The following is an 11,881-nucleotide window of genomic DNA, read 5'->3' as shown; positions in this document are numbered from 1 at the left end:
AGCTACCAAGCAAGCAAGCTAGTTAGCGTTATCGAGACAATTCCTGCGGTCCATCTTGGGGATAGATGCCTGTTGTTTTGGTGTTTGTAGCTGGCTAGCAGTAACCGGTCGTTGCCAACACAAAAGACAGCGCTGGTTTCTATCCTGTCTCTACACTGCCCTCCAGCGGAGGAGTGAAACACTGTTTTAAACATCTGGATAGAGACCGCACAGCGGCATATCCTACACTGGGTAAGAATTACTAATACATTATCAAAATAAATTAGAGTAAGATTTGATAGAAATAATGAATAATTTTGATATATAATTTACATGCAGTCTGTTAGGAGGACCTTTTTCTAAATTAAATGATCAAATAAATTCATTCCAGTGCAACAGTTCATCTGTTAATTGGTCAGACTAGGGAGATAGATACGTTACGATGATCCTGCTTGTGAGCGTACTCAACATTGTAGCATTTCCTTTTATGCCTCAAATTTTTTAAACATAACTCAAATTTGACTTTCAGTTATCTTTATTGAATAAATGTTCACATGGAGACGGTTCAATACAAGTCCCTTGCACATTACGTTGCACGCGTTTTTCTCTGTGTAATGATCAGATACAGTGCTGTAGGTACACTTCAAAATATTTGCTAGAAGAATGTTACAAGCAAGCAGATTACTGTGTCCATCATCCCAGAGATCCTGGATGATCATACTGTACAATCAATTTACAAATATTCATTGCGATTAGTTGCAATGCTATGGCCATAGTGTGTGAAATATCTTAGGTTCACCAATCAGTGGCCTCACTAGAACAAGATTCATGTTTTTTGTACCTCCATATTTTTCACTGCTTGCTGGCAGCACTTTGTGTAATGTAAGTCTCCAGTGTGTGGAAAAGAAAGGCTGGATGATGCATAGTATAACTATCCAAGTGTCCTCAAACCAACAAATCAGCACAAACATAGGCACAATCAGCAGTAGAACATATAGGTTAATTACTAAACATTTTAGAACATAATAGATGAACAGAATCAACAAAATCATATAAAAGTAATAAAAAGATTCAATAAAACATAGGCCTATTTCCCCAAGCATAAATATATTCTAATCTGATTCCAGATTAAAATAGCATACACATGACTCCAAATGTATGCAAAGAGATTATAAAGTGTAATCTATTACCACAAGTAGCCCCTTGATTATTACACAATAGTATTATATTCCAATTAAGTCATTAATGTGTAGCCTTAGGTCTACAACCAACACTCTGCACTATGCAGCCCCTTCATGAGGTGTGAACAGCCATCTTTCCCGTGGCCATAATCATTGGCGTGCTATGGAGCCCGGGGCCAAACAGCGGAAACACCTTCTCATGAAACTTGTTTGTAAATGTACACAGGTGCTTCGCTGTTCCGCCATCCCAAAATGACACCTCTCCCTTATCCATGTTCAGCTTGACGCGGATCCTCTCTGGACGCTGCTCCACCGCCAGCACCGTGCGCTTCGGGGTCAGGGCATTGTACACGCCTTTGCTCAGCCCTATGGACCACACGCCGCGGTCCGTGGACATCGTGAACTTCTTCTTGCGGACCACCGACTCTCTGCACACTCCCACGATCCACTTGGGGTTGTCGCCGACGATGACGTCCCATCGGTGTTTGCCGGAGCTGTAACCTTCGGCGCCCATGACAAAGACACAGGGGTCAAAGCGCTCCAGGTTGTCGGGGGCCATCTGCCGCTCGGAGCTCTCTTTCACACTGGTCAGCTCAGGATTCAAGGACAGCCAGGGAGAGGCCGTGTTCGGGTCCAGCACCACTGGGTCTGCACAGACAGAGGGAGGGGCGGGGTGCAAACACAATGTGTCATAAATGTTCTTAAAATTATAAGCTTTACGTACTGATATGAGTTTTTGACACCAATATTTTTAGACTGAAGCCAATATGTTGCGGCAATATTCAACATCTTTAAATGTGAATATCTTCATGCCAAAAATTACGAGGATTCAGTGTTTCCCCCAGAATTTTATTCTTGGCAGGCTGGAAAAGCATTTAGACCATCATGTGACACTAAAACCCAGACTAATTAAATTCTTTTAGGTGACCCACTGCATCTATTTAAAGGAAGGTGAATCTCTGGGACACATTACTGCCTTTAAATGAAGAATTAATTAAGAAAAACATTATTGAACAATTAAATGAATAAATAAAATGTGAAAATAAAAGTTAATTGCAGGTTTTCCATTTGCAGTTTTTACGGAGCTGTATTCATACTGGTAGTAGACAACACTGAATTAATTTATCCCTACCGCCATTAATTTGCTGAATATGCGTAAATAACCTTTATTTATCTATTAATATTGTTTCAACTCACTGATGTTGAAATGTGTATGATGTTTGGTTAACCACCAAATCCTCCTCTCCACACTTGCTGAGCTTGGCTTCTCAGGATCTGCTCTCTGCTGGTTTGAGTCCTACCTCTCAGGGAGATCCTTTAGAGTGTCTTGGAGAGGGGAAGTGTCTAAATCCCACTGCTTGTCCACAGGGGTACCTCAAGGGTCAGTGCTTCCCTTCTCTTTTCAATATACACCACCTCACTTGGTGCAGTCATCCGCTCACATGGCTTCTCATACCATTCATATGCTGACGATACCCAGCTCCTCCTATCATTCCCGCCAGACGACCCCACAGTCTCGGCACGGATATCGGCATGCCTCGCCGATATCTTGGCATGGATGAAGGAACGCCACCTTCAGCTTAACCTGTCAAAGACTGAGCTCCTTGTCATCCCAGCCAGTCCCTCTGTACAACAACAGATCAGTATCCAGCTCGAATCAGCTCAGCTCATTCCCACATAGTCTGCCAGAAACTTGGGTGTCATGAGATGACCAACTAACCTTTAAGGAGCATGTGGCTTCTGTTGCTCGGTCATACCGATTTGCCCTGTACAACATCAGGAAGATCAGACCCTACCTGTCTGTACATGCAGCACAACTCCTGGTACAGGCGCTTGTAATATCACGCCTTGACTACTGCAACTCCTTACTGGCAGGGCTCCTGGCATGTACGCTCAAACCTCTGCAGATGATCCAGAATGCGGCGGCGTGTCTGGTCTTCAACCAGCCCAAAAGAGCACATGTCAGTCCGCTATTCATATCCCTCCACTGGCTCCCAGTTGCTGCCCACATCAAGTTTAAGTCCTTGATGCTCGCCTACAATGCAGCAACCAAAACGGCTCCTACCTACCTGAACTCCCTCATTCAGGTCTACGCTCCCTCTCACCCACTGCGCTCTGCCAAGGAACGGCACCTGGTGCTGCCTCCACAACAAGGCCCGAAGTCTCTAGCCAGACTTTTCTCTTCTGTGGTTCCTCGGTGGTGGAACGAGTTACCAAACTCCATTCGATCCGCAGAGTCCCTCTCAATCTTTAAGAAAAGGCTAAAGTCCCAGCTCTCTAGTGAACACCTTCTCACCTGATGGACTGTGTAACCAAAAAAAAGAAAAGAAAGAAAGACAACTTTTTATCTGCCTCTATGCACTGCCTCGTAGCACCTATGTCCTGTTGGACCAGAATTTAGCTTATGGCATACTCTCGTTGTTCTTGCCTGACTAGAACCTTGCTTGTGTTGTATTAAAACTCTCAAATGTATGTCGCTTTGGATAAAAGCGTCTGCTAAATGGGAAATTGTAATTGTAATTGTAATTGTTTGGTATACTTACATGTATATAGGCTATTGCCCCAGACCAAGATTACACACTTTTATGGTTAGGTGTCTCCTGTTTAGGTGTCCCGTTTTTAATCTCATGACTACTTGTTGACTGTTGAGTTGTGATGCATGTGATTTGTGTACTGCGTTCTTTTAACTTTTGTAAACCTGCTTGCAAAGAAAATTTCCCTTCGGTGACAATACACGTACTGAATCGAAATTGAATTGACTGGACAATATCAGATATTTAACAAGCTGATATATTGATCTAACCCGGTATCGACTCCCAGCTCTTAGCAACCACAAGCTTAGCTCCAACCCCGACTCTCGCAGTGTAATTTACTCACTGTATTTGATATGGGCCTGCATGTTCTTCCAGATGTTGAAGCTCAAAGAGCCGACATGCTTGCCCATGTTCAGGAGACAGTTGTAAGGGAGCTCCGGGTCATCATGTGGCCAGTGGGCTCTAGACAAAGATGGCAACATGGAGAGATTGTGAAGCTTTACCAGAGACACTTTCACATTTAAAAGATACAGCAGAAGCCTAATCATCAAAGCTGTAGGAATAGAGGCTGCTGTGGCAAGTGAAAAGTTTTAATATATTGCAGAAGAAAAATAGGATAACTTCCACATCCAATCTTCTTTGTGCAGGTGCGGAGAAGGCATCTAAGAATGACGAAATCCCTGCACACTGCTGCTGCAATATACACCAATTATTTTATTTGCTAATGTTTCAGTCCACACAGTCCATCAGAGTACGGAGCAGTGTGCAGGAATTTCTTCATTCTTAGATGACGAAAATACATTAAAATACTGTGACAAAAATGTATTAAAAATGAAACATGGATGCACATGTGCGCTAGTACTGCACAGTCTAATTTGCAGTGGATTTTTGAAATTTAAATTTAGCAATGAGGACATTCATTTATTCATTCATTATCGCTGCTCAGTAGATGACATCCAGAAAGACTGGAAAATCTGAGGTTTAGAGAGAGGTTTTACAGTACAGGGTATGTGTGATTGTTATGGTACATTTAGCAGCTACTTACTTTCTTTTTAAAGTTTGGAAATTCTGAAAGAAAAAGACATGATTTGTGGTTAGTTTTTTGTAGGAATGTAAATAAGATTTTACATTGCAATTTAACATTGCAAAATAAGTCTAGTCAACTCCAAAAATACTTTAACACCAGAGAGAAAAAACAGTGTATCATATGCCAAACAACATGTCTGACGAGTTATGATGGCATCCTAGTCCTCATACCCGTAGGAAGGGTAGATCCTCGTTCCCCATTTCTTTCTGCAGAGTCTTAATCAGCTCAGTCAGAGAGGCGATGTCTCTGCCCGTCTTGGCTATCAGCTCCTCGATGACGGCGATCTTCTGCTCCTCCTCAGTGGCCAGGGCTTTCAGACGCAGCGCTTCCTCAGTGACGAGCACCTTGTGGAGCCGCTCAAACTCCATCTTAATCTGTTTCTCCGCCTGGCCGGCCTGGTGCTGCGTCAGGAGGAACCAGAGAGGAGGAAGGTTGAGAACAGTTCTGCTGATTTATGCGATAGGGAAAAAAGCATATTTCTACTGTCCAAATTCATAATCGTGTGTTTTTTCAGATCTTTTTCTTTTTTTTTTCTTTTTCTTGTTAAATACTTAATAGTTTTCAGCCTCTAGGTCTCCTTTGATATAATGAAACAAATAAATAATGCTCTAGAGTCTGACAGAATCAGCAGTAGAGTCTATGAAGAGAGACATGCGTAGTCTACTGTCTGTGTTATGTCTCTTTGCACTGTATATGAGGTCCTGTTGCTTGTGTATCATGTGTGCCCGTAGGTCTTGTGAAAGTTGACAAAATGTCTCTTCAGCAGCGGCACCAAGAAATATTCCTGCACATATCCCATACTGCACTGTGTTTGGCAATTAAAATGATTCGGATTTGAATGGAAAAAGTAGGAAAAGGCTGTTGTGCCTAAGAATTAATATGAAAAATGTTGACCTGCAGGTGTGTCGATTCTAAATAAACTGTGAAATGAGTAAATCCTGAAGAACTGCATTAGTGATAAGGATTTTTTCCTAATATCCAGCAGTCTGTGGATTCTTCAGTCCGTACTTATTTCTGATTTGAATGGGAAATCTTTAAAAGAGTTCTTTTTAGGAGTTACATTTATGTGAATTGATTTGATAGTTGTTTTTACTTGTATTTATTTAATTTATATTCAACTCTAAATGACCATCTTCTCGTACCTAGAGCCAATATCAGTAGTAAATGACTTTATTGATCCCTGTGGGGAGCTCTTTTGACTTGCCCCCTCCAGAGAGGTCAGAGGTCAAAGTCAGGTACAGAGCAGCACCATGGTAGTATTATATTACACCCTTATTGGTGTCTGAATGTGTGGGACCAGTGTGTAGCTTGTCTAATGATAAACTGAGGACAGATAATGAATATTAACACTGTAGTGATTTTACCTTGATGAATTCCACTGTGCTGGTGAATTTCTGCTTAATTTTCTTGAAGGATTCCACTTTTTTTTCAAATATCTTTGTTCTGTCGTTCAGCTCCTCCTGCAGTGTGGAAAGTGGGACACTAAGTGACCTAAAGCAAACACTATAACACAACATTTAGGCTTCTCACAATGTGATCAGGGCACTTTACCTTACAGAGGGGCGCTCCCTTGTTAATAGGCAGCAACTGGTGCGCGCCGTGCAGTGTGACACAGTCCACACACACAGGCTCCTCGTCCTTCACACAGTAGAGCTGCAGCTCCAGCTGGTGCAGGTGGCAGTGCTCCTCGTTGACCCGCTTCTGCTGCGGCCGCCAGTTCTCTTTCAGGAAGGACTCGCACGCGCTGTTGAGCGCCCGGTTGGTGATGGCCTGGTCGCCCTCGCACACCACCCTGCACACCGGACACTTTCTGTTCGTCTCCCAGCTCCTCTCCAGGCATTCCCGGCAGAAGCTGTGAGAGCAGGGCAGCAGCACCGGGTCCCGGTAGATGCCCTGACAGACGGGGCAGGTCAGGTCCTCCTGGAGGGGGAAGGGCCCCTGGTCCATGTCCTCATCCATACACTCCGCCATGGGTTCACTACGAGGCCTTTTCAGGAAGTGCACAGTTTTTACTTTCAGTTTTAACAGAACAGCTCACCAAGGACAAACTACAAACTGACAAAAGCACACTCACCTTGGTTCTGTATAATATGTCAAGGCTTCCGCGTTTGCCACTAACAAAGTTGAGCTGGCTGTCTCACCTAAACAGATGTAAGGATCGACAAGTTTGCGTCTCTCTGCTGTGTGAGTTTCGTTTCCGTGTATGAGCAGATCCGACTGAGTTGGTGCACAGCTCCCTCTAGTGGAGCGGGAGCTGAACAGCAGTTATAGTGTCATCATAGATATTTAGAGTTTCATCTTGATGAGACTTTGACTTTTAAGTCTCACATTCAACAGCTCAGGCCAGAAAAAAATTCTTGTTGCAGTCACCTTTTTGCTGTTGGTAGACTATGGCGATATACTGTATGCCACAAATTCCTATCTGCATAACCTAGATGCATTATATAATGAGTTCATAACTAACACAATATCCCTTATACATCATTGTACTTTGTACCACTTAGGCAAGGCAAGGCAAGTTTATTTACATAGCACATTTCATACACAACGGCAATTTAAAGTGCTTTACATAAATAAAAGAAAAATAAAGACATAGGTAAAAAGAAAGATAAAGAAAAGTGAAAGTGAATTAAAAGAAAATCTAAAAGATAAAGATAAAAAAAAAAAAGGTTTAAACCCTGATTTACAGGATTCTAAAGTGCAGGCAGATTTTCTGGAAGTTTGTTCTAGGCATGAGGAGCATAAAAACTAACTAACTAACTGCTTCTCCATGCTTTGTTCTGACCCAGGGTCAGAAGGGGCCAGGGCCAGGGAACAGTAAGCAGACCAGCACCTGAAAACCTGAGGGGTCTGGCGGGTTCATAACATTGAAGGAGGTCAGAAATGTTTTTTGGTCCTAAACCATTTAGTGCTTTATAAACATGCGACAGAATTTTAAACTCAATTCTTTGGTACAAACCAATGCAGTGATCAGCACTGGAGTGATGTGGTCTTAGCTGGATGGCCATCCTTAACTGTAAGACAACAGCTTAATTTTTATTTGTTTGTGTATAAGGCCATCTTAGTTGAGCTACCTTAATTTTTAAACTCATTATTTAAAACATGCTCTGTTTTCAGCCTTGCAGTGCACAGACAGCTGGTGTAGCAAAAAATAAACTCATCTGCACACCTGGGAGGAAGAGAGGCATACTTTCATTCTTTTTTTTTTTTTTTTTTTACTTTTGAATGCATAAGCCCAAAAATTAATTAACAATAACTTAGAGAGAAGTAGTCAACATTGTAAAACATTGCTAAGCTTTGTTGTTAAAGAAGTAAACATAAAAAGGGTAGAAAAAAGAAGATAAATAATTAAAAAGATAAAAAGATAAATGTCTAAAAAATAAAACAGATTAAAAAAAAAGTGATGATAATAATAATAATTTTAAAAAACACATCCATCACCAGGTATCCATTGCCACAGGGAACCAACCTATGATATTGATCCAGATAGTTACATCCCATCACAAAGATACAAGATCACAATTGAATAAGTACTGTATACATCGCTCTTGTTTTTTGACTCCTTAAGCAAAACTCAATACGCTTCCAGAAAGACTTTCATGCTCTGCTGGTGTTCTGTCTCTCTTCCTCTTTACCCCCAAGAGATACAGAAGGGGCCATAGGTAGGAACTACGGGTCCTACACACACACACACACACACACACACACACACACACACACACACACACACACACACACACACACACACACACACACACACACACACACACACACACACACACACCTCCAGTTATGTCTCCTGTTCCAACTTGCTGTTTTGTGTCTTGTCTGTTTTGTTCGGTGCTTTGTTTCATTTCCTTGTATTTTATTTTGTTTCACGTTGTATCATTTCGTTTTGTGATTTGTTCTGGATTAATTACATTTAGTTAGGCTCATTTTCTGTGAAGTCCTTTGAGACAGGCTCTTGTGACGAAGGGCTATAGAAATTAAGTTTATTTTATTTTATTGTAGCATTTCAAATTTTAGCTGTCAGCTGCTAATTGATATGTATGTAATTTCCTTTTTGGCCTACTATATGTGGTCATTACTGACAGATCCTACCATGGCAATAAAGCACAGTGAATTGAACCCTAACCCTAAGAATGAGAGTGAAAGAGAGACAAAATAAGAAATGGAGATGTCAAAGGTCAGTAAAAGTGAGAGAGAGAAAGAGAGAACTTCATCTTCCTCTTTCAAGTCAAGTAGAAGGCTTCAACAGGAAGGGCCACTATGGAGGACGCTCTCTCTCTCTCTCTCTCTCTCTCTCTCTCTCGCTCTCTCTCTCTCTCTCTCTCTCTCTCTCGCTCTCTCTCTCTCTCTCTCTCTCTCTCGCTCTCTCTCTCTCTCAGAGGGCTTCTTGGAAAATGTCTACAGGTGGGTGAACTCTGATGACTTTTTTTTTTTTTTTAATCTTTTTGTCACCTCGGTTGAGTGCCTTGGTTTTCTTTTTGGATCACTGCTTTTTAGAATTCTTTTTTTTTTCTTAAACTTTTTACTAGCAAGTGAAAGCTTTCTAGTATCAGTATCTCACTCCTGTTAAATGCTGCTGCTGCTTGGTTTAGATATTAATTCAGTCATCACTGTGTTGAATGTTGATAATGTTCAGTGGAAGTGGACTCTGCTCCCAAGATCTCGATATCACCACGCTTCAGCCCTACTGACCTATCATGAGCCTCTCTCTGAGCCAGTCACAACTTCATGCTGGTCACCATGGATACCTGGAGTCTCCACCTCAGTAGTTCAGTCTAGGCAGAATACACAGTTAGAATTAGTTTGTCGAAACGCGATAGAATTAGCAGGATGTGAAGCCATTTAACATTCACTGTAACAACTTCACTCTGTCTCCTTCCTCCCACACAGCTCAGTGCTGCTCCCACTGGCAGGCCGCACTCAATACTGTAGGAAGCCCAAACTGGTCTGGATTAGTCCAGTCAGGAATAAGATACAGCACAAGTTTCTCATCTATTTTCTCTCTATTCTGCCTCTTTATCTTCAACTCCCTGCCCTGTTCCTTCCATGGTCTAAGACAGCATGTTCTCTGTTGGAGCGAGGACAAAAGAGGAGGACTGCAGTAAATCCAGTGTCTCTCTACCAGATCAATTACAAACAATTGGATACAGCCACATAATTACCTGGAACACCTTTCTACAGGTTGTTTTCTCACTGAAATGTGCAGAAATATAATACAACCTTCTTTACCCCAGTCCTTTCTGCTGCGAGGCACCACATTTGGTTTCTCGTTTACATTTGTAGCTGTATGCTGCACTCATTCTCATTTGAATTCCAAAACTGAGGTGATTATCCTGTGAATCAACCTGCATCAACATTTCTTATCCTCTCTTGCCTCTCCCAGTCGGCCCTGCTTTGTAAGTGCTGCTCATACTGTCCAGTAGGGGCCTGTATCAGTGCTTCATTGGGCTTTTAGGACCGAGAGTAAGACTGCAGGCTCAGCCAAAGAGCAGTCCTTTCGTCCAGTGACTGTCTTGAGACCAGTTGCGAGGCTTCTGACTGTCCCGCACAATGTCAAACCCATGGACGCATGTGGTTGAAAGTGTGGATAGTTGACTAAAATGACTGATAACCTCATGTCAACCTTAGGTGCTTTTCTGATGGGTGAAATCCCATGTGAAATCCTGATACAAGGGTATTTATTTCTAAGAGGTTCTAGTTGTCAACACCCCAGTAAATGTCTAAACCCATGATTGTGACATGTAGCGTTCACCAGGTGAGACCAGGCACATGTTGACTACTTTATTTCACCACCAGTCCCCTCTTACCTCAGCATCGCCTCTATTTCTCCTCATAGTGTATGAACCAAATTAGAAACCAGAATGAGTTAAACTGCTCTACACAGTGATGCTAAATTATATTAAAATAAGAAAGTTTAAACCTCCCAGTATTATTGGCACATAACCATCTGAAGCCCTCTTGCTACAGTAGCAGAACTAGAATTTCCCATTAATTAACCCCACTCTCTGACTCCGTGGGCTTTGCACTGTCATTCACCCTGATCTTTTAGCCATGGTCATGTATTCAATATGTGAAACTGTCATTTATGAAGAGGGTGAATTCCCAAGCATGTCAGTGACCGGTAAATATTTCTTATAGCACCCAGAGTGCACATACTGTTAATGATTAAATGTAATCATATTAGAAAGAGGACCATTCATCAATGGCACATGTATTCTGTGTGACAAAATAATTTCTAAGTATATCCAACAGATGGAGACACAGCAACATTTTGTGACACTGCACACACACAACTGCACAACAGATGACTACACACAAGTGTGTCTGTTACCCTAGTCAGAGTAAAACTACAACCACACATCACATTTAAGCTCAATGTTACATCCTGTGTCGAAAGAGGTGTACTGTGTATTTGTTTTGTGTGAGTTTTTCTGTGTATCTTTTCTTCAGGAAACCTTTGCAGCTATTCAAGATGGAAACAAAACCAAGATAGCTCAGAGGGGCTGGAGCAAAACCTGATCCATGTTACCTTGGATTAAATATCATGACTAACTGAGGCCATTAGGACTCACAAACCTTACATTATGACTCTTATGTTGGTGGGCACACAGGATGCTGTGGTCCTCATGCTGTCTTGTTATTACTATGTACTAATTACACAAAAGCACTGCAAAGGGATAGAAGAAATAGAAAAAAAGATATCCTTCTTTACCCATAGGAACAACCCCTGCACGGCACAGCAACTAACCCTCCACCCCATTTATATGTTTATATAGTCTAAGGGGCTGTGCATTTTTTTTTCCAGCAGTCACTCTAATGAGTAACAAAGATTTCTTTTAGCACTCATAGATACGTGTTATTGGTTGCATTTAATTAACAAACCTACAGAGGGCGCCTCAGCAACATTTCCAGTGTCATAAATAAGGTTTGTTGTGTGCTTCTTTTACACACAGAGACCAATGATGACACTAATTTATTGCAATGCGTATCACCATGTGGCTATAATGTAGGAGAGCAGTTTGCAATTGTGCGTCTATACAATGCATAGCAATACGAAACACTAAACACTACACTAAACATTTTTGAATAGA

At 41.8% G+C, this 11,881-nt stretch overlaps 1 protein-coding gene across 1 annotated transcript; it reads right to left on the bottom strand.

Moving 5' to 3' along the window:
• Positions 1 to 504: 504 nt before the first annotated feature.
• Positions 505 to 6,984, bottom strand: trim35-28 (tripartite motif containing 35-28). The gene is made up of 7 exons (XM_071544260.1): positions 6,856 to 6,984; positions 6,333 to 6,768; positions 6,146 to 6,241; positions 4,952 to 5,182; positions 4,740 to 4,762; positions 4,038 to 4,156; positions 505 to 1,808 (listed from the first exon to the last, which is right to left on the bottom strand). The coding sequence occupies exons 2-7, from the start codon at positions 6,750 to 6,752 to the stop codon at positions 1,273 to 1,275; spliced, it is 1,425 nt and encodes a 474-aa protein (XP_071400361.1). The 5' UTR covers positions 6,753 to 6,768; positions 6,856 to 6,984; the 3' UTR covers positions 505 to 1,272.
• Positions 6,985 to 11,881: the final 4,897 nt, after the last annotated feature.

The sequence above is a fragment of the Centroberyx affinis genome, unplaced genomic scaffold (genome assembly GCF_046629955.1).
Source record: "Centroberyx affinis isolate AG114_WGS23_722 - 3 ecotype Tasmania unplaced genomic scaffold, CSIRO-AGI_Caff_v1 ptg004508l_1, whole genome shotgun sequence".
Classification (NCBI taxonomy): Eukaryota; Metazoa; Chordata; class Actinopteri; order Beryciformes; family Berycidae; genus Centroberyx; species Centroberyx affinis.
The sequence above is the reverse complement of the archived record's forward strand: the minus strand, read 5'-3'. Positions and strand labels throughout refer to the sequence as shown.

Bases quoted from the DNA above. Each gene is read 5' to 3' on its own strand.
- trim35-28 (XM_071544260.1), bottom strand. From the start codon at position 6,752: ATGGCGGAGTGTATGGATGAGGACATGGACCAGGGGCCCTTCCCCCTC. The intron at 6,242-6,332 runs GTAAAGTGCCCT...TCCACACTGCAG, and splicing joins AGGGAGCGCCCCTCTGTAAG to GAGGAGCTGAACGACAGAAC. The intron at 4,157-4,739 runs GTAAGTAGCTGC...ATCTTTGTCTAG, and splicing joins TTCCAAACTTTAAAAAGAAA to AGCCCACTGGCCACATGATG.